At 35.8% G+C, this 22,429-nt stretch overlaps 2 protein-coding genes and 1 long non-coding RNA gene across 6 annotated transcripts; 2 read left to right on the forward strand and 1 right to left on the reverse strand.

Moving 5' to 3' along the window:
- The first annotated feature begins 481 nt into the window (after positions 1-481).
- LOC117419900 (nuclear receptor subfamily 2 group C member 1-like) lies at positions 482-13,909 on the forward strand. 4 transcript variants are annotated; one of them, XM_034033259.3, is made up of 15 exons: positions 482-678; positions 5,123-5,198; positions 7,058-7,183; positions 7,320-7,547; positions 8,394-8,478; positions 9,261-9,440; positions 9,644-9,791; positions 9,882-9,975; positions 10,790-10,974; positions 11,132-11,285; positions 11,533-11,654; positions 11,780-11,919; positions 12,276-12,413; positions 12,692-12,797; positions 13,613-13,909. In XM_034033259.3, the coding sequence occupies exons 2-15, from the start codon at positions 5,136-5,138 to the stop codon at positions 13,785-13,787; spliced, it is 1,944 nt and encodes a 647-aa protein (XP_033889150.3). In that variant the 5' UTR covers positions 482-678; positions 5,123-5,135; the 3' UTR covers positions 13,788-13,909. The 4 variants fall into 4 exon arrangements, with proteins under 4 accessions (XP_033889150.3, XP_033889152.3, XP_033889151.3 ...); XM_034033260.3 differs by lacking the exon at positions 482-678 and adding an exon at positions 1,285-3,137; XM_034033261.3 differs by lacking the exon at positions 5,123-5,198.
- A 1,748-nt stretch (positions 13,910-15,657) lies between these two features.
- On the reverse strand, positions 15,658-18,428 carry LOC117419901 (uncharacterized). The gene is made up of 2 exons (XR_004547314.2): positions 18,364-18,428; positions 15,658-16,322 (listed from the first exon to the last, which is right to left on the reverse strand). It is a non-coding gene; the product is annotated as an uncharacterized LOC117419901 (long non-coding RNA).
- An 11-nt stretch (positions 18,429-18,439) lies between these two features.
- Positions 18,440-21,844, forward strand: LOC117419517 (NADH dehydrogenase [ubiquinone] 1 alpha subcomplex subunit 12-like). Its single transcript, XM_034032310.2, has 4 exons — positions 18,440-18,593; positions 19,176-19,258; positions 21,127-21,214; positions 21,596-21,844. Exons 1-4 carry the CDS (start codon positions 18,505-18,507, stop codon positions 21,774-21,776), a joined length of 441 nt encoding a protein of 146 aa, XP_033888201.1. The 5' UTR covers positions 18,440-18,504; the 3' UTR covers positions 21,777-21,844.
- Positions 21,845-22,429: the final 585 nt, after the last annotated feature.

A 22,429-nucleotide genomic window follows, 5' to 3' on the forward strand; every position in this document is an offset into this window, starting at 1 on the left:
GATCATTTTATGGGCAATGCACAGCACGTTCTGGTAATGACAGTTACACAAAAACTAAAAATATTTTCTGTACTTGAAAGTTATTTTGACAATAAAGGCCTCAGCGGGTTAAAAAAACACACAAATTTGTTGATTTTCAATAAAAATTGCACAATACATATTAAATAACCAGCATTGAAGGCATGATGCAATTTGTTCAATAGCTGTAGAATGCGCCTGGTAAGTTTTAATTTTAACAGTATCCAGTATATTAATTATTATTTATTTATTAGCAGACACCCTCCTTAGTCAGGGCCACTTACTGTTGTTACAAAATACAACATTTACAAAATATCACATTACAGATAAGAGCAGTTACAAAATACAGTAGTCCGTAGTAAATTGCAGCAAATTCAAATAAGAAGAAAAATACAGTAAACAGTTATGTTTGAGGACGATTTTGAATAAGGGTCTATCGTGAAACCTAACTACAAAGTTGAAGGCGGCCTGAAGCAGAACGCGAACTGCAGCAACGCGGCCTCTATTTCATTCCACACTCCTAATACGCATGCCCGGTAAAGAGGCGGAGAGACGTGTTTTGCAGAGAGGTTATGAACTCTGACCCTCCCTGGAGCTGCAGCAACCAGCAGAAACATACACTTTTATTAATTATTAGCGGACAAAAAACTTCAAATTCAGGTAAGATTTATTATTTTACTAATATAAGCAATTTAATGTTATAACCCGAGTACATATTTGATAAAATAAACTGGAAAAGACTGCCAGAAAATGGCGAAAACATTAGACAGAGCATATCTTATCAGACTAAAGCGGAACAAATCTATAAAGCTTAACGTTAACAATGTACAACCGAAAAATCTCAATCAAGTCAGAAATGTTTTCCTGTGTATTTGGTGAACTGGTTTTATCAAATTAACTGGCTAAATGCATTGATTAAACAACAGTAAAAGATCGTTATAATTTGCTGATCGTTGCAACATTCAGCAGCTTGCATACGCTCTGGAAAGTCCGTCGAGGAGTTTCTCTGTTCTCAAATAACAGAAAACCACAAGTCGCTTTATAAAAAGGATTTACATAACATTGTTTTTTTATCTCTTAAAGTTTAAGAATTAGACTACTTCCAGATGCATCTATCTCTCTCCTCCCCAAAATCCCGCTGGACTATTTCAAGACCAAACCCTTTGCCTTCGGTAGTTTGCATATGAACTGTCGGCAGCATGCTTTAACCCTTCAATCTTGACCTTTCACCCACAGGAAAAAAAATACTTTTATCTTCCTCCATTTTGAATTTAAGTCTTTAATGTTTGCCAGAGCGTCCTAACATTACAGTCGTTAGCCTGACCGACTTTAACAAACGAACATGGAGGTTACTCTTTTGTATTCTCTGTCGCATTGGGATAGCACAAGTATAATATTATGAATACGTTTTTACCCCTTTAAATAATGACACGATGCATATGGTTTATTGTCATATTGAATAATGTTGATTTTGCTGTGGTGACGCCTCGATCTTGTGTCAGCAGTGACCTAGAAATTAAAGTACAGTGCTGTAGAATAAGGAAGGACTAGTTATTTGCCACGACTCGAGATCTGAGTCAAAGTATGGAAGGCCATCGGGATCAAAGCGCTATTTAGAACACGTTCTCATTTGACTAGTACTTGTTGTAATTCTAATTACTACGCGTACTAATTTGGCCAATCAGATCGATGAAAATGAAATGAGAACCAATGAATTTAAAGAAAATAGTACGTGTGATAATTCCACTCCAATTCGTGGCGGTAATATGGATTTGGCATTGGGTAGAAGTGTAGTGATATACGCCCGGAACCTGAGACCTCAGAGCCTTAGAAATCGCTTTAATTCAGTGGTAACCCCACTAACTAATATGTCATTTTAAATGTATTATTAATAGCGTTTTAATTCAATTATACCAAATCACGTTTTTATTTATAATGAAGGGAAAATGCATGTTTTCATTATAAGCATTTGGGCGACACAGTGTATGTTCCCTTCATTGTAAATAAAATAAAAAAAGCGATTTGGTATAATTTAATTAAAACGCTATTAATAATACATTCATCATGGTTGTAGCAGCAGTTTTTAAATATTCTGTAAATATGTAGTCTAATAGTTAAAGTAATAATGCTTATGGGGCTGACGGGTCTTGTTTTCTAAGGTATCGTCCCGGACATTGTATACAAACCAATGGAATACCTTGTGTATGTTATATATACAACATATGTAATCAAAGAAAATGGTAATGTAGGTACACAAAAAACATTAATAATTGATAAAAAAAAAAAAAAATCAAGCTGAAGAAACGTCCTGATATTTTTTTAAAATCAATTATTCACATCCGTTTATAAGGTTTTACCGATTTGAATGTTGCGGGTTCAGCGGTACCTTCTTTGGGGTCCAGAGTCCTTGAGGCTGCTTGCCCTCTTGCGCGGAAGCCTTCCAGTTAGTTAGGCTAGTGCCAGGACAAGGCTTGTGGCTGCTTTGGCTCACTGCGACAGCTTGGGTATACATTTCCGTACTTGTAATGGTTGACATTTCGAGATTGAAAGGGAACATTAGGTTACAAATTGTATCCCTGGTTCCCTGAAAGAAATGTCAACCATTAATTTTGCGAGGGCACCTTTATTGCCATTTCGGAATCAAATGGCGAAGGTTGATGATACTGTCTTGTTCCAAAATGCAACAGACACGTGGTCACAATGGGCCTGTTAAGCAGCTGCTCTAGAAAGAGTGCAAAGAAGAGTGACCAGAATTATCCCAGGTTTAAAAGGCAAGTCGTATGCAGACAGGCTAAAATAATTGAATCTGTTCAGTCTTGAACAAAGACGACTACACGGTGGTCTGATTCAAGCATTCAGAATTCTAAAAGGTATTGACAATGTCGACCCAGGGGACTTTTTCAACCTGAAAAAAGAAACAAGGACCAGGGATCACAAATGGAGATTAGATAAAGGGGCATTGAGAACAAAAAATAGAGAATTGTGAGGGTCTGGAACCAACTCCCCAGTAATGTTGAAGCTGACACACTGGGATACTTCAAGAAGCTGCTTGATGAGATTCTGGGATCAATAAGCTACCAACAACCAAACGAGCAAGATGGGCCGAACGGCCTCCTCTGGTTTGTAAACTTATGTTATATTTGTTTGTGTTATATGTACCTATGTTCTATAATAATATATTAATAGCATTTAAATACAAAGCTCATGGTAGATGTCTTAATTTTTCTGTACTATGTTTTATTGGTTTCCCATAGAGTAGCTGGAGGTATTAGTCTCGGGCTACTTCATATGTTTAAGTGCGGTCTACACATGTGTAACAGCAAAGTGCTACATAAAATGCTGCTGAACTTTTTACAATGAGGTGTATTTAAGTAACTGAATTTCTTACCCATGGTATCACAGTGATATTTTGTAACAATGTGATTTTTGTATTTTAACATACATTTTATGGTGTTGGCTTACCAATGTTGTTTAGTCTCACAGAATGTCAAAGTGAAATGAATGCAAAAAGTTATACAAGTATTTTTAAAATGTGTTATATGTTAGCAAATAATCTAGTTTCTGAAGAGGCCCAGTAAATCTGCTGCATGGTTCAGTGGCAGTGCCAGACTTTAGCTAAAGGGAGGGAAACAAAAAATTGAGGGGGCTACACCCCACTTTGTGCGGGCGTGCATTAAAATACATTTGAATACATTTAATTGTCAGATAAGTGGACCTGTGGGAACAGCAGTTATTTAAACGTGTGCTGTATGCATTTTACCCTTGAAAAGGATAACAAGAAAGTGAACTTGTCATGATATATTTTCTGAAAACCAGCTTACACAGGAACATCTTGCATGTAAACAGGGACATGCAACTGTTTTTCCCTGGTTCATGCTGTGGGGGGACTGGGGTGTGTACTACAAATAAAATTCAGAATTTGCCATTGTTGCAACACTTGTTCTTTTATGTGTATCTTGTTTTCTGTTGATGCATTCAATGCTAAAATAGCAATATTACATGGTTTAAAAGCAGGTATAACTTCAGTGATAAAATACTTTGAATATTTCAAGAATAACAAATTGAAGTTAGCTGTAGCTACCAGTTAAAACTACAAATACAGCTCAATATTTACTGTTGTTTTTTTTTTTGTTTTTTTTATAAAAGCAACTTTAACCTACTAAAATTGACAGCATGGTAAGAACAACTATATGTAACTGCAATGACGTTCTTCAAATTCTGCTTGAGTTCAGAAAAGGTTTCTAGGCTAGTCACGAGATGTGTGTTTCACAACAGGTGGATCTGGATCTTTCATGTTTAAAATGCTGATGCACTGGTCATCACACTTGTCGTTGCCCTCTCCCCAAGAAGCCACAAACTAACTTTCATTAGGTTTGCATTCATCATCTACATCCTCAGTTTCAGTTGTCTTTGACTTCGGCACTGCTACTCGTTGAAGGATCATCTATTCAAGCCTTCTTTCGCATTAGTTGGCTTCTGGCTGAGAGAAAAAAAAAACAATCTATCTAAACTGTAGCTTTGAAATTTAGATGCAAAAAATATGAGTCTCTGTAAAATCAATGTAGAATTACAGCACCTCACTGCTCCTTGTTGCACACCTAACTCTGTCTCGTCAATCGTCCTGCACCAGACCGGTTGCACTGACTTAGTAAAAAGAATGTGATAGGCTCTGGGATAACTGGACTTGGATCATGGGAAGGTGTTTACTACACAGATCTGGATTAGGCTCCACTGATCCGTAATCTTGATCTGTTCCTGGAGCTACAAACGCCGGAACTAGGGAGACTGCGAACATATGTGGTGTGTAGGTTAAAGACAGCTTGAGATCACAGTAAAAAGGGGGAGGGGGCGGGCTAAGGTACATTTTGGGGAGGCTTCAGCCCCTCTAAGCGCCCCTTGCTGCCGCCCCTGATGGTTCATTGTGCTATCAGCATGTTTAAATTAACACATTTTTCTTGGACGTGTAAACAGGTCCATACAATTTAGAGGCAGAGGCACTTCGTTCATTCAGACTAAATACAAAGCTGTTTTGTGCCAGGTGGAAGACCCAAAACAAAGCAAAAAAAAAAATTCTTGAAAATTTTTCTTATTTAATCAACATTAGGAAGTGCCAATGAATGACCATCATGACGACTGTGGAAGAACTGGTGCGTCAGATAGTTGAACAGCAAATGGTAGAGGTATGTTATTAATATTTACCATCAATGAAATGTTCTAAAAACACTCCTTTTTTGCATTTAAATACAAACTTGTTCATTCAGTTACTGTTATCCTTGACTTCAAACACTCAATCGCAAGTTGTTCAATGATACTAAAAAGAAACTGAGTTGGAAAATGAGGCAAGCGTATTTTAGTGGATGGCTGTAGTTAATTGTCTGAATGAATTGTTTACAGTTGCTTAGTTGTGTCCAGTCAAGTGTTGGATTATAGAGAGATGCCAGTTATGTCAAAGCATTTGTATCCACAGCACTGTGAAAAATTGTTGTGTAGAGTTGTTTTTTATTTACTGCACAGTAGAAGACAAGGGAAGTGAAAATACATTCATAGTGTGAAATTACACTAAGTACCTGTGTGTATAAACAGGTTAAATAAATGTTGTTGGTAGATGCTTTGCTGTTTCTCTTCAATCTAGTTCCTACTAAAATCTTGTGTGTGTGTGGATAATGTTCAGTTTCCTTCAAAGTTCATATGATGATGTTTTGTGTCCGTTTAATAAACTGGGTAGTATTGCTTGATTTGGATTGTTGTCTCCCGCAAGATGCAGGGGATTCTTCGGAAGTTTAGTTAGAGTGATGATTCCCAATTCAAAACTCTTAACATTTTTGAAGTACAGTAACTAAAGTAAGTATATTAGATTTGCTTTTAAATAAGACAGGGTGTGATGGTGCATCTGAGTGGTCAAGTGAGAATTTATTGAAAAAATATGTATTTATTAAAAAAAGAAAAGTTGTCGCCTTCTCTGTCGTTTTTAAAGGGGAGCTGCAGCTCGCCCTGATACAGACACGCTCTGGTTTGAAGAGCCTTTATTTCATTCACTTTGGTTGAGCACTTGTATCAGCGATTGCAGTAGATATAGCCCGTAGCTGAACTCTAGCTGTCTTTTAACATTCATTATGCATGTGGCTGGTCTGTACAGCTTGCCCACTCTGAGTGCCCGAGACTCTTTGCTTATATCTGTGACTGTTCAGTGATTGCCAGTAATAACTCCTGTAACCCATGACTGGCACATGCACGGGATGTGTACATATGTGCATGTTTGAACTGTAACAGAAATGGACACATTCTGTAGAAACAAACAATATTTATGTTGGAGTAGGGGAGGCTTGACACAGGCTTCCCACCAGCCCATGGTCACACACAAATACTGTGCCCTTGTGCAGCAACAACCGGGCACTGCCACCTATAAATCCATGCCTAAGTAATATGGGACAGGACATTGGTTTAATTGAGCAGCTGTTGGAATACACAATGAACAAAATAATACAATAGAAAATCTGGTGAAACTTGATGATAATAATAGAATTAGGGTTTGAATCGCAAGAGTACAGGGAGCTCAATCTACAGTGTGTATATATGCTACTGTAGTGGCAGTTTTGAATTTATATTTATTTGCCGTGATTGAGATAAAAATGTATTCCCACATCATGTGGGAGGTTATTTAATCACTTTGAGACTTTCCATCACTAATAGTTTCACATCTATATATATGGAAATCATGATTCCTCCCTCTGGTTGCCTGCATGTCCTGCTTCTGCTTGGACTAGTAGAAGGATATACATCAGTTCTTGGTTTTACTGAAGTCATTGTATTTTGTATCTTGCTCTTAATTGTACTGTAATTCTTGATGATATTTTTAAGTCACCCTGGGTAAGGGCGTCTGCTAAGAAATAAATAAAAATAATAATATTGATAACCTTTTACAGGAAATGTTTATTTTTACAAGTTAACAACCTTCGTAAATGTGTAAAATATTTTTTAAACAGTATGGAGCACTGGACCTTTACATCTCTATGAAACGCTAACCCGCTACTTCTTGCAGGTCTCTTCATCCCACGGGGGTATCAACCAAGGGGCTACAATAGGACAACACGTAATGGATAACACAGGACAACGATTACAGATTGTTCCTGCAGACAGTGGCATGGCCTTAGCACAGCACATACAGGTACATTTATTAGTTAAAACACCATTTACTTTTATGACAATTCTACATTCCCCCCCCCCTCCCCCCCGCACTGTAACAAGATCTGAAGTGCAGTTATACAATATATATAAATAAATATTTATATTTTAATATATAGATTGTCACAGACCAGCAAACAGGCCAGAAAATTCAGATTGTAACGGCTCTTGATCAGGCGTCAGCGGGGAAGCAGTTTATCCTGACCAATTCTGGTTCTACACCGGGCAAGGTGATCTTCGCCAGGCAGGACCACTCGCAGGGAAAAGTCATCTTGGCCACGCCTGATGGGACTGGTGTCAACCAGCTGCTTTTTACTTCATCTGACATGGCGACACAGCAGTTCCAGGTACAGTATCGGTCGGAACAATTTCCCATTCTTAATCTTTGCCTTTTTTTCTAGCATTTGTAAATCTGTGAACAGCAGATCAGATTCTATCCCAGCATATGGACGTTGCAAAATTAAATGTTTAAATATCCATTAATACTGTAAATAAGTATAGAAACTGTGAGGATGCCTTACCATAACAAAAGAGTGATAAGTAACTTTCCAAATGGTGCAAATCCATTTACAAATGAACAGGAAAATAACCGATTGGTGCCAACACACTATTCAAAAGTGAGCTTTTGATACATATAGACTTGACTAAATTCCATGCAATATATTTAGAGCACATTACCCTAAATGAATTTACTGCTGCTTAAATGTGTCAAGATAAAAGAAAAAGGGTCATTCAAACTGCTGTGCTCGCCACTTCTCAATCCTCTGAGTCTAGGGTACCTAAACATATCGGATGGTTGTTCATAAATGTTGGTAACTGAGTTTGACTTGCATTTTAAATACTGTAGGTTAAGAGCTCAGGTTTTTTTTTTAATGGATATCATTAATTCAATCTAATTTTGTTACATGTAGTTAAATTTACTTTCACGTAGTTAGACAGAGAGATGTTTAGTGCAAACTCTGTGTGTTTTCTCGTCAATAAAAGTTTTTTTTTTTTTTTTATAAATACCCCATGGATGGTTTATAATTAGGGCTTCAGACTTTCGGTTTGAACCCATAATCTTACTTATAACCTGTTGCATGTATGGCTGTGCTTAAAATGCATTACGTATGATGACTATTTTGAGAATACATGTTGCACTAATGAAAGAATAATAATGCTTGCTTGAAAGGTTGTATTTTTGTTTTCCTTAGATTGTGACAGATTCAGGATCAGCAGAGCTATCCCCATCAAAACCTATAATTGAATATTGTGTGGTGTGCGGAGACAAGGCATCAGGTACTGTCAGAAGTCACTGTGCAGTTTTGTTGCTTCTTTTTGCAGTCTGTTTTTATAATGCAGTCCAATTAAATATGCATACTTGGAATCCCTATAACAATGGCCAGGACAGCTACTGTTTTTGCTTACTTCTTGTAGCTGTTTTTCTTGCCAAGAATATCACAAGAAACAGAAATATAAAATATATGATAGAAATATTAATTCATAGAGATATTTAGCATTATCTGTTGTACCAGGACTCTTAAACTGGGGGACTTAAGTTACATTCTCCTGGATGTAAAAAGCTAGGTTTGCTTCCTTATTTCATCAAGAAACATTGAACAAAAATTATAGATAGATACGAAATCTTTAAGAATATATCTCTGGGTGTATAAGTGCATATTACAGTAGAAGCATTGGTACTTAGTCTTCGGAGGCATTGTGGTCCAGTGGTTAAAGTCCAGGGCTTGTAACCAGAAGGTCACCAGTTCAAATCCTACCTCTGCCACTGACTGACTTGCTGTGTGACCTCCTTGTGCTCCATGCTATATATATATATATATATATATATATATATATATATATATATATATATATATATATATATATATAATACACAGTTCACAGCCTACCTCTGTAAAGCGCTTTATGATGGTGGTCCACTATGAAAGGCACTATTTAAAAATAAAAATATTAGTAGTAGTAGTGAAAAGTATAGAAACTAGACTTGGTACCCAAATATATTAATGTGCTTTGATTTTCTAAAGGGTGTAAATAGTGATGATGCATGACTATTCCCCCAGGGCGCCACTATGGGGCAGTGAGCTGTGAAGGCTGCAAGGGGTTCTTCAAAAGAAGCATCAGGAAGAACCTTGTGTACACCTGTAGAGGAACCAGGGACTGCGTCATCAACAAACACCACCGCAACCGCTGCCAGTACTGCCGGCTACAGCGGTGTGTTGGCTTTGGGATGAAACAGGACTGTAAGTCAGCTTTTTAACCTACTCTGATGTTGCGCTTATTACTGCACAATGTTTTTAGTCTTCATGCTAACACTGTCTCGTTGGTTTGTTTGCATTTGGTAAAACTGCATTTGCTAAAACTGCATTTGCTAAACTGCATTTGCTAAACTGCATTTGGTATAATGCTTCTACAGTTTTCACTAACATGAGCCGTACTCTTGCAGCTGTTCAGTGTGAACGGAAGCCAGTTGAAGTTTCCCGAGAAAAATCAATAAACTGTGCAGCCTCCACGGAAAAGATTTACATCCGGAAGGATCTGCGCAGTCCCCTGGCTGCCACTCCCACATTTGTAACAGACAAGGAGACTTGCAGGTACCAATCTAGAAATCCCACCGGGGGAAATATTTAGTTGTAAGTTTCCAGGTTTTTTTTTTTTTTTTTTTCTTACCCTTGTTATTTTAGGTCTGCAGGTTTGCTGGATCCAGGAATGCTTTTGAACATTCAGCAGCCTTTTCCAAAGATTGAGAATACAATGACGATGTCATCACCTGAAAAGGTATACATGTTGCTGTATTACCAGATTTCATTTACAAGCAATTATCAAACAGATTTAGTAATAATTTCAGTCCAGTGCAATTGGGCACTAACATATTGTACTAAATGTTGTATAATGTTTGTAATATTTTATGATTAAGTAAATTGTATGGTTCTGTATTCTGTGCCTATTTATTACCTTATTAGTACAGTCACTTGATTGAAATGTTATCAAACATCAGTTGTAAAGGCATTCTAACCCATGCTTTCAAATCCCATTTGTTTACATTGGTCCTTTTATTTCAGCGATAATCGTGTTCTTTTAAAGTTAATTCAGGATATGCAGATATTATAATGCTATAGGTAAAGCACTGTCTCATGATACCTTTACTGTAGGTCACATGGCCTTGAAGGGAATAACAACATTAGCCTTTAAGTGGTCCCTAAGAATAAAAGTAAAATTATATATATAATGACTAGAGATCAGACTAATACAGATTAAAAGGCTCTCTTCCAGTTAGACTTTTCTTCAGATAGCTACTGGCGTTGCTTAAAATGAAATTATTTGCACCACAAACAACTTGCACATTTTGGATCTGATTTTGAGTACCATCTAAAACAATGGTAAGAAATGTCAGCACTTCCAGTCTTGGTGTTTGTTCCAACCACATCCTTAATTATTACATTGAAAATGGAATGGAGTAGCACTTCAAGACCAGTCTTTACTATAACAGTTGTGTTGTTTTGTAATGCTTGTGTTGAAGTAAAAATAAAAAAATAGGGAGTCCTGCCAAGAGAAGTACATGGATTAAAAAATGCTGTGCACTTTCTTACAGAGTGACTCTTACGAAGGTGATTTAAGCACACTAGCGAATGTGGTCACGTCACTTGCACACCTCAGCAAGTCAAAGGTTTCGAGCGACAGCAACGCAGACTTGTCAACAATGGAGACCTTAAGTAATGGAGATAGTTCTATGACTGAAATTCAACAGGGAGAGCAATCAACAAGTGAAATCACAAGGTTGGGCGTTTTCTAATTTTATTTTCTATTTTCCGCAGGAAGTTTTAAGGTGCATCAAATTACCAAAAGTATAGTCATATTTTGTTATTGTTTTTGAAATTGATACTGTATTGTATTACGTTTTTATATACCAAAAAATGTACCCTCAAATTTTCAGGGCCTTTGATACACTTGCAAAAGCACTGGACCCAGCCGAGCATCTGCCAGCTGAACCTGTGGAGTCCAACATGCAGCTGGTGTCGGGAGATCAGTCTGGAAGCATTATAGAAATTGAAGGTCCTATCCTAAGTGATGTCCATGTCGCTTTTAAGGTATGCCAACTATTTTATATAGCTCCAGATTGTACTTAATATTTTGTAAGGGTTGGGATTAGTTGAAAATTATAATAGCCATTGACTTTATCAGGTCCTATAAAATAGCTGGATGTTTGTTAAAACAGTTAACTGATGTCGCACTAAATATAAAGACTATGGCATTCTAAAAAGAACTATGATAAAGTGTGACAAGAAGTAATTCTAATTGTAATGAGAATCAATGGAATGTATTTTTTTTCTCCAGCTTACAATGCCTTCACCCATGCCTGAATACCTTAACGTTCACTACATCTGTGAATCCGCATCAAGACTGTTGTTCCTGTCTATGCATTGGGCACGCTCTATTCCTGCTTTCCAAGCACTGGGGTCAGTAATTCATCGTTCCCACATTGTAAACACTCATGTCATTCTCTTAAGATTTTAGCTATTGAATACTGGAATGAACTGTGTAGGGAATTACAAAATGTTTTTTTTTTTGTTGTTGTTATTAGGCAGGACAATGAAATAACTTTGGTGAAAGCATGTTGGAATGAACTCTTTGCATTGGGCCTAGCACAGTGTTCACAAGTTATGAATGTGGGCACCATTTTAACTGCCATTATAAATCACCTCCAGAACAGTTTACAACAAGGTAAGCAATGGAGAAGCAGGGACTAAGAGTGTACACAGAAGTGATGGAGCATTGTTTACAAACACATTCAGTATTCATACAAAAAACAAATTGTACTGTGTAAAAATGAAATTGTTTTCAAGAACAAATGAAAACATGAAGTATTTTTGAAACTGCTCATTTTGCAGCAGTGTCATGGTGAACCAGGAGTAGGCAATGGCTGTTCTTGAGCACTGCCTCTGTAAAACTGCCTCAGTGAAGTTAGACAAAGGAGTTGCATGAACCACCAAGAGCTCTAGTATGGGAATTGCATTTATTCCCACTTGCATGATACTCTTGACTCCAGTTTTGCACTTTTTCAAAAACTTTATCCACAGATAAATTATCAGCAGAAAGGGTCAAACTTGTAATGGAGCACATCTGGAAGATGCAAGAATTCTGTAACAGCATGGCTAATCTGTGTCTGGATTCTTACGAATATGCGTACTTGAAAGCCATTGTTCTCTTTAGCCCTGGTAAGTGGTGGCCTATGGTTCTTTTATCTTTCTGGTGTTGTATAAAATGCAGTGTAATGTATTTCCTGTAATTGCCTGCCTGGGGAAAAATGATCTTTGGCTCTTGCTTTTATTTCTTTACAATATGGGAAAGCTGTTTTGTTTGAAAAATAAAACAACCTATGATCATTCTCGGCAAAAATCCCAATTTTGCTTCACAGCAATCTTGTGAGTTAATATGTTGTTGTTGGTTGTTTGTTTGTTTGTTTGTTTGTTTGTTTGTTTGTTTTTTGCTTTAGATCATCCAGGCATAGATAATACTCTTCAGATTGAAAAGTTCCAAGAAAAGGCATACATGGAATTACAAGATTATGTCACCAGAACCTACCCAGAAGATACTTATAGGTAGCTGCATTATTATTTATTTATTTATTTATTTATTTATTTATTTATCTATCTATCTTAGCAGACACCCTTATCCAGGGAGACTTACAGTTGTTACAAAGTATCACATTACAGATAATAAGAGCAGTTATAACATACAATAAAATCAGTAGTAAAATCAGTAGTAAGAGCTAAAAAATACAGTAAATTACGTTTTTAGAGCAATTATGACTAAGAGAAGTTAAACTTAAATATTTGGTTGTAAGAGTAAATTCCATTAAGAGCAAGTAGTAAGTACAATAAATGGATAAGAACGATTTCAAATGAGCAATTACAAAAAAAACATGAATACGGTTACCTTTAAGAGTAAAATCAAGTACAAGATACAGAAAATGTTATGATTGAGAGCAGTAGTAGAGTACAGCAACTTTTCTTTTCCAAACCTTTTCTACTGTACTTGGTAGTGGCACCCAGTGGAGAAGCATCTTGTTTTTTGGTGGGGTCCTGCTTCCAGTGTTTTAGCTAGGATGATTGAAGCTGAAGTGAGTAGCCCAAGTTCACTCAGTAACTTAGACTCCTGGGAACCTTGCTTCTCTCTTAGTGGTAATCATTAAAGCAAACAGCTGCCTGTTAAAAACTACAGATATCAATCTTGACAGCTAAACAGCTGTATGCAATAGTGAGCCTTGTATGATTATATTGGAGAATAATGTTTCTTTTAAAACTATGTAAAGTATTATATTTTGTAACATATGTTTGCAGTAGACTGTCATACCACTGAACTAGCTGGGTAAAATGTGATTTTATTTGGAAAAATGTTTTTTTTTTTTTTGTAGATTATCAAGGCTCCTTCTGAGGCTACCGGCATTGAGACTGATGAGTGCAGCCATCACAGAAGAATTATTCTTTGCTGGCCTCATAGGAAATGTACAGATTGACAGCATCATCCCCTATATTCTGAAAATGGAGACCGCAGACTATAACAGCCAGATAGTTAGTTCTTCGCTTTAATTATAGCAAGTAGATGAAATAGGCTAACAGCAAATTTAGCATTTGTACATAAATGAATTGTTTAAAAATACAGTTAAAAACTGAACAATTGTTGCAATTGAAATAAACCTGGCTTTTACCTATTCAAGTTTTTTTTTATGATTAGCGCCTCTTTGTACAGTATTTCTATTTTATTTTATTTTTTTTGCTGATTTGTAGTCTGTGAATATAGACAAGTTTTTAAGAAAAACTATTCTATCTCATTTCACCTAGTTTCCAGCCTACTAATTGATGTTAACAAGTATACAGCTGATAAATACTAATGCTTGAAAACCAGAATAGAAAAAAGTATGTAGAACTAAGGAACATATACTAGTTTTAATTATGTGTTCCATATATAATAGTTTAATGCTTGATTATTGTATCTTTGGATTGTTGTCAAAAATAAACTTTCTGAGATCTTGTATGTAATATAGCCACCTTGAGCCATAACTTGTACCCCCCATTATCGCTGCAAATAAACTGTTTGAGGATACATTAATGAAACGACTTGCAAAAGTATAAATGTAAAATAAAAATAGAATTCCTAATACCTTAAAGGTATTTTCAGCCTATAATACACGGGCACTTTAAAATCTGTTGCTTTCTTTTCTTACGGGAACATGTAAATTCTGACAGAGGTGGTGACGGTACATTATATATCACTGCAGATATGTTTAAATTGCACTGGCTAGGCACATTTTATTTTACAGCTCATTTCTTCTTTGGTACGCTATTTTTCCTGCCAAGATGGACTGTATTGAATACATTTATATTAAAGTGGGGCTTTTTATTAAACCATGTCGATGAAGTGCTGTATTAAATACACCAGAAATGTGAGTACAGGTGTTGATGGCCTATCCACATTTATATATCCAGTTTTTTCATTTCATGTACAATATGCATACAGTACCTCAGTACCTCCACAAAACAACTTCAGAAAATACTCTGAGAATAGCAAAAGTTACATATTACCACATCTTTGACAGACTGAAGTGTTTTAAGGTTTATTGTCATAAATCCATTTGGCAATTATAAGGATGTTAATCATTAAATATGAAATCGTAGTTAAGAGGCAGCATTGTCTAATGCATGTGACCACATTGTTTTAACATTTTATTGCTCTGCAGTACAATATTAAAGAAAATATTTGTGACAGTTTACTGAAAGTAAAATAAATTCCATTAATTTTAGTTACAGATTTTGTCGTGTAAAAATGATTGTTTCTGTAGCATTTTACAGAAAGTGCTTTTACCTGGAGGAGAGCATTTACAATGGAAAGTTTCACACTAATGCATAACTATCTCAAAACTTGTTAAAAATAAATTGGGCACTTTCTGTAAAATGATTAACCTCACATGCTTTGTCACATAAGAAATATGCCTGATTAATTTCATACACACTGTACCGAACACTGAAAGAATGTCAGTGTTGATCATGTTTATATATATATATATATATATATATATATATATATATATATATATATATATATATGATAAGAACATTCACATGATTGTTTTGAAAAGGGTGTTTCCTGGAATATATATGAATTTGAATAAGAATTATGTATATTATTTCCAAAATAATTGTAACATTAAAGTAATTGCTGGTAGTGCAGCCATGCTACTTTTATCAATACAGTGTTTTGTAAGGTAATGTCTTGAACTAGGATTAGTTTACATCCTGCAGCTTCATTGAAAAGCAACCCAGCACTAACACAAGAAAGGTGGTTTGTTCAAAGAATATCCTTGTTTTTGGCTCGCTATTTTATTTTTTATTGTATAAAAACAACTGTAAATGTATTGGGATTCAAACTAGAAGTGTACATTCTATTTTGCCTGTATTTTAAAAAAAATATTGTTTAATTTCTTTTTTTATATTACTGAGAAAACAAATTGCTCAGTTTTATGTTTGTATATAGCTACTGGAAAAGATGCTGGTCGCCAGCTTTAATGCATTAAAATACCTTCATCCATTATAACAATGTGCAATTGTGTTTTTGATGCCATTTTTTATATATCAACGCTATATTACGCACAAACAATTTCTATATATTCTAGTAATTGTTTGGCCAAATGCATTGCAGTGCTTAAGTCATACTGTTTGGTACAAAACTGAGACTACTTAATAAATGATGCTGATGAACAACACATTCCTATGCATATCTATATCTGTTTGATTTCTAAATGTTTTAAACAAAGCTTATATTGATGCACAAAAAAAAAAAACAGTGACCAGATCCTAATCTATCCAGACTCCAACTGCAACTTAGCAAGCCAGGTGCCCCCTTTCAAACATGGTTCCCCTCCCTCAATCTTGATGTGCCTAAACTTTTCCTGGCTCTTTGCCTCTACGCTCTTGGAAATCAGAACAGGCCTAGGAAACTCATGGAAACGAGACCATTGTGTCACGCACCTTAAAGAATAACCAATTTCACGGAGAACTGCATATTGATATGCTATCAGAAGCAAGTCACTGATCGGGGAAGACAACAGCTGCAGAGGACTGCGACTTCTGGAAGACATCAATAAGATCACAACATTACTCAAAGACTGAATGCAGCTGGAGAGGAAGCTGTATCGATTAAAATTTAGCGCAGGGAGTAAGTTAGGCGGTATGGGTTTCTAAAGTTGTGATTGGTAATACATTAATTTCTACTTGTGTTATTGATCCATTTAGCTAACTGATATTCTAAATTAAATGCAAAGAAATATATTTATTGCACAATGGAATTTGTTCATTGCATAACACGATCATGTCCAGTTTGGATGATCATCAGAGAAAGAGTCCATTGGAAACGATCGCATGAAGTGAATCCCGTAGGCTGTAAATAATGTTTCTTTACTTTTTATTTAGGTTATTGTAGCTTACAGCTTTGTTTATTTATTTATTTATTTATTTATTTATCCAGGGGTCCAAGGGGGTCCTGGAAAACAATAAAAGGACAAACGCAAAGTCAAATGTAATCATCAGACTAGAGAGATCAAACAACAGAATAAAACATCTGAAAAATAAGCATTGGCCGGAGGTTCCAAGCCATTCCCAAATATCACCTTTAAAACAGAGAAAGAAAGGTTATCAGATTCCATCTTCATACTATGATGGAAACAGGTCCATGTGTTTGGGAGCTGATATGCAAAAGATCATTGTCCTATTTATGTTCAAAACTGTTAAGTGGCTGACTGGAGTGTCTTTGTGATGGGTTACCCACAATAATTCACTCAATACAACAATGCCAGTTTAATACAAATACTTAATTAAACTTCCATGACAGCATTTGAAATACAGAATAAGGCAACATTTCCCTATGTTCCACAGAGGCCTGCAGTCTTTGCTTCATTCTTCCTGCTCTAACAAAGAGCTCTAAATAGGCCTGTTTTATACAGCACTTAATGTTGACATCTTTCATAACCACGTCTTTGTTTCACCCAATAGTGCACATTGTTCTGGTCGCGTCATTTAATTTGCTTCAAATACTTATAATTTAAGCTTTGTCTGGGTCAAATATTTCAAGGGTGCAAACCAGCCTTGGACGGGACACTACGCCACTATATATAGTAAAAATACATACGAACAAAACATATCCACTAAAACCTAATACCTACTGTAAAAATAGCAATGTTGTTTATGGACTAGCCTGTGAAAAATTGGATGAAATAAAATATGTTGGAGAGACTGGAACAACTTTATACCAAAGAATTCAGAACCACCTTTCATTAATTAGAAATAAAAAAAATAAATGAACCAATAGTACAGCACTTCACCAGTCAAGGACATGAAATAAACGATGCAAAGTTTGTAGAATTAATAGAACAATTAAAACTAGACAATGCGACATATAGAAGAATAAAATAAAGTAAATGGATAAATAGACTGAACATGATTATGCCTGCGGGACTCAATTGAAAAGAATAAACTAATTAACTCCAATAAATATATAACATTTAAATAAATAAATTAAACAAAATTAATTCAAAAGTACATATATAGCAACGCTGGGCAGCTCTCTCTCTCTCTCTCAAATTCAAATTTTCTTTATTGGCATGACAATAAAAATAATTGTGTTGCCAAAGCACATACATAGCATAATCGACTTAAATATACAGACAAAGATTTTTTTTTTTTAATACTAAACAGTATCCCTCCTCCCTCTATATTAAACAGTACCTCCCTCCTTCCGTCCCTCTATAGTAAACAGAATCCCTCCCTTCCCCTCTATTATTAAACAGTACCCCCTTCCCCCCTCTATATCTCTCTCACATTAGCTCAAAGAGCCAGCAGCCCAACGTTTCGGTATGCATGCAGCTTTATACCGGTAGTAATATGCATGCAGCTGTGCGCTAACACTGCTAACAAACACCAATACAAAGTTCACACAGCCCTCACATTGTGGAAGGTCAGAGCGAGTTATTGTTATTAATCTTACCCTGATCCCACCTTAAAAAAATACGCAAAACATGTTTTCAGTTAACAAAAAAAATAAATAAAAATAAAACCTTTACAAAATCCTCAAATTAAAAATGCACCTTTAAAAAAACCTCTGCCCATTTCTTACCTCCAGATTGCCCTGAGCAGAAACGTGAAACATTGATCTGGCAACACTGGTTTGGAGGAACAATTACTTGACGGAACTAACGTTTATTGTGACGTGTTTACCCGAACACTCTGCTGGTAGAACACAGTGTCCCGTCTAAACATGGCGGAGTACCTGCAGGTTTTTCGTAGAGCTGTACAGCAGCTCAGAGGTCATGGAGGTATACGCGGTGTTGTTATGCAGCTTCTCAGGTACATTTTCTTAAAAACACCCTAAGAAAAATAATAACTCAGTGTGCCGAGTGTTTAGCATATCATTTTAATACATTTGTGTAATGAAAGGGAAGTAACCTTGTCGTGTTGTGACCTCTTTCTGGCAAGCCTGTGTTGTTAGGCTATTTAGCGGTTATACCCTTATTGTTCTGTGCCAGAAACACATTTAATATGCAATATATCTATTTGAATGTTGTTTTTCAGGGCCTAAAAAAATCCAAGCCTACACCGACAAGCTACTGTAACTAAAAAGCTACACTATGAGCTATTATTTATTTATCTATCTATCTATCTATCTATCTATCTATCTATCTATCTATCTATCTATCTATTTATTTATTTATTTATTTATTTATTTATTAAATGTAACTTGGATTTCAAGGTTGTAAACAATGCGTCTCTCTCTGTATATGTATATATGTATGTGTGTGGGTATATATATATATATATATATATATATATATATATATACCATGAGGCTGTTGTTATTGCTGTGTTTTCACCCCCTGCTGGTGTGCACTTTATTTACTGTACTTTCCTTTATAACCCCCCTCCCCCCAGGGTAAATGATGTGAAAACTGGAGCTCTTGTTGGAGTGGACAAATCTGGCAACAAATATTTTGAAGATAACCGGTACTTTTTTGGTAATGTCATCCTTTCTTTATCAGTTCTGTATGTATGGAGATAGTCAATAGTTAATGCATTAACAGGTCATTCCAGGTCAAGTTAATTCAGCAGAGGTGCTAGATCTAAAAGTTCATAAGGAACTCTGTAATAGTGTGGGAGGAGAAACATATGGCCATTACCACCCTGCCTTTCTGCTTATATAATATGTTTTTAAATAAGATTTGAATGCTTTGCCTTGAACTGAACCATGAGCCACCCTTTGATTTGTTTCTGTGGGTGTAATGGACCTAACTTAGTGTTTAAAGTATGTTGACGTTCTAGCTTTTCGACTCCAGCTGAGAGTCTCTGGCAGTAAGGTGAGCACTAGCTAGTACAGTACTATATGCGGATCATCCTTAGGTCTTCATACCAATTGCAAAAAAAAAAAGTCAGGGAACAAAGTTCAGTACAGACCACAGGATTACACTGGTCATTTCTTCTTCGTGAATGGGAAGTTGGCAGTGAGTGGAGGAGAGGACAGGAGAGTAAGAGGAGTGCTTTATTCCTGTACTACAGATTCTAACTGTATTATTTCAGCAGGTTTCTTACATTTTTCTTTGTTTTATATTTGTGTATAATAATACATGTCATGTGAAAATGACAGTAATAGGTGCATTTTACAGTATGTTTTCAAATAACATATGGTATTAAGTTACATTTTAAATAATTGTTACAGCACTGAAGAGAGTGAGATAGGTGTCAATTGAATTTCTTTACCACTCAACGCAAAGATATTCAGTACCTGAATTATCATCCAGATATTTGTCTTATTTTATAACTGTTTCTTTTAAGTACTAGACCGTGAAATCCATGCATCATTTTGCAGTGTAAAACGTAACCTTTTAAGTCATGTAACATGTTGTTTTTATCAACCGTTGCAAGGACAGAATTTAAATTATTTGATTTAAACAGAATTCTGTTTAACTCAATGCTTTATTAATTTAACAAAATAACCACTTTGTTTAATGTGTTGAAAAGACACATCAAGTGTTCTATTCATTTGAGTAACTAGTTAGTTAGCTCTTGGTCTAAATCAGTGGAGCACAACTCGGTCCTGGAGGGCTGGTGTCCCTGCAGATTTTTATTCCAACTGCACCCAAAAGTACTTTATTGGACCTTATTAGAAAATGAATTGGTCCAATTAACTAATTTAGGGAATGGTTAGAACAAAAACCAGGAGGGACCCGGGCCTGCATGACCAGAGTTATGCACCACTGGTCTAAATAATCACTGACCTAACTTTAATATCTTGTTTTACAATCCTCTAGGGGGCAGATGACTGATGCATTGCATTCTTTTTAATTGAGAACATGTTAAAACCTACCAGCAGTCTGAAAGAGCTTGATTTGTTGCAATTGAAACTGTCCTGGAGACTATCATTAGTACTGTCCTCTGTACCAGCCTCTGGAATATCCCCAGTTAGTTAGTTGCCAAATGTCCCTATCAAACAATGCATACACATATAAATTAGGCTCTTGCACCGGCTGTATGCAGCAATGCCGTTATGCCTTGTCCACTTTCTAGAACTTCAAGTTGCTGATGCTTCTCTTGACTTTGTCTGCTTTTGTTATTTATAGTGATGCAAGCACTAATATTGACTGTTGAGTGGTGTACAGGATAACTTATTCTGCCTTACGTATATGCAATGTGACCTAGAAGCACCTGGCATTCATGAGTCGCATCCAGTGAGAAAGCTGAACAGAACTCTCAAATTCCAAATCGTATGGTGCAGGTAGAGGCTTTCATAATGAACCTTGGCTCCATAAAGAGTACTTGCATGTAATGTGATTTTATGAGCACAAACAGTTAGGGACCCAACCGTGATTTTTCTGATGTCTCATCGCAGGCCGTCACAGATGGGTAATATATGCCAAAGAAATGAATGGAAAAAACACATACTGGGAAGTAGACGGAAGCATGGTGCCACCTGAATGGTAAATAAACGATTATATATTATTCAAGCCCAGAGGTAGGCACTAATTAATTAAATACTGTAGGACTTAAGTAATGTACAAGAAACAGGAAGGAGCAGTTCAATTAATGTATTTAATATTTGTGTTGCTGTTAATTGTATTTCTTTCTGGAAATTTCTTTATACCCTTGTAGGGGCTATTGTATACATTTAGTGTTTTATATGATAAAACATTTTTAAATGTATAAATTAAAATACAAAATGATACAGTATCTGATGTACTAAATTCCCAAGATGGAATATAATAGTGTCTGCCTTCAAAAATGATTAAATACAGTTGCTGTTCATCTGTATTCATTTAAAAATAAAAATAAATCATTTTATTCTTATGTGCACTCTACAGGCATCGCTGGCTGCATTGCATAACTGACAATCCACCAACAACTCACCCTCCAGTGCCTCGCAAGTTCATCTGGGAGAATCACAAATTTAACCTGAGCGGTTCAGCGAGTCAGTATGTCCCATACTCCACCACCCGCAAGAAGATACATGAGTGGGTCCCACCCCAGGCAACTACAAAGTGAAAAGTGGTGCTTGTTTGTAAATTATTCTAATACTAAGTCTTGCTGATAATTAAAAATATAAATATGTATTTCATGTTTTCAGCTGTGTCTTGTGTCTCAGTGGTGGTCTGACAGTTTTAAGTCTTTAAACACTTTTAAGTTTTATAATTCACTTAGAATGCATCACATATGGTTACAACATGGCATACAGGCATTTGAAAGACTTGGTATTATAAGATCACATGTTACTGTACTGAGTCCATTATCTGGAACCAAATATATTACATGTAAAGATATATACAGTATGAGGGTTATAACAGTTTTACTGTGTCATTTAACCTCTATTATAAAGATTATATATTTGTTTTAATTGAAAATAATGATTCAAAAGTAAAAGCTTTTTATGCTGAAAATGGCTGCATTCTTCACACACTGCAAGGTTGTTTCAGGTGAATTACTGCAGGCTGCTACACAGACCACAAAATTGGTATGAGTCTGCCATGTTTGTTTATTGAAATTACAATGCTTTTATCACAACATCTGATAACACAAAATTCTGAGAGTTACATTTTACCAGTTTCTGAAAATTAATATTACAATGCAGTATGTTTACAAGATTTTACAAGTACTTTGGAGCCAGAGGAAAGAAGAAATGTTAAAAATAAAACCTAAAA

This window comes from Acipenser ruthenus, chromosome 14 (genome assembly GCF_902713425.1).
Source record: "Acipenser ruthenus chromosome 14, fAciRut3.2 maternal haplotype, whole genome shotgun sequence".
NCBI classification, from domain to species: Eukaryota; Metazoa; Chordata; class Actinopteri; order Acipenseriformes; family Acipenseridae; genus Acipenser; species Acipenser ruthenus.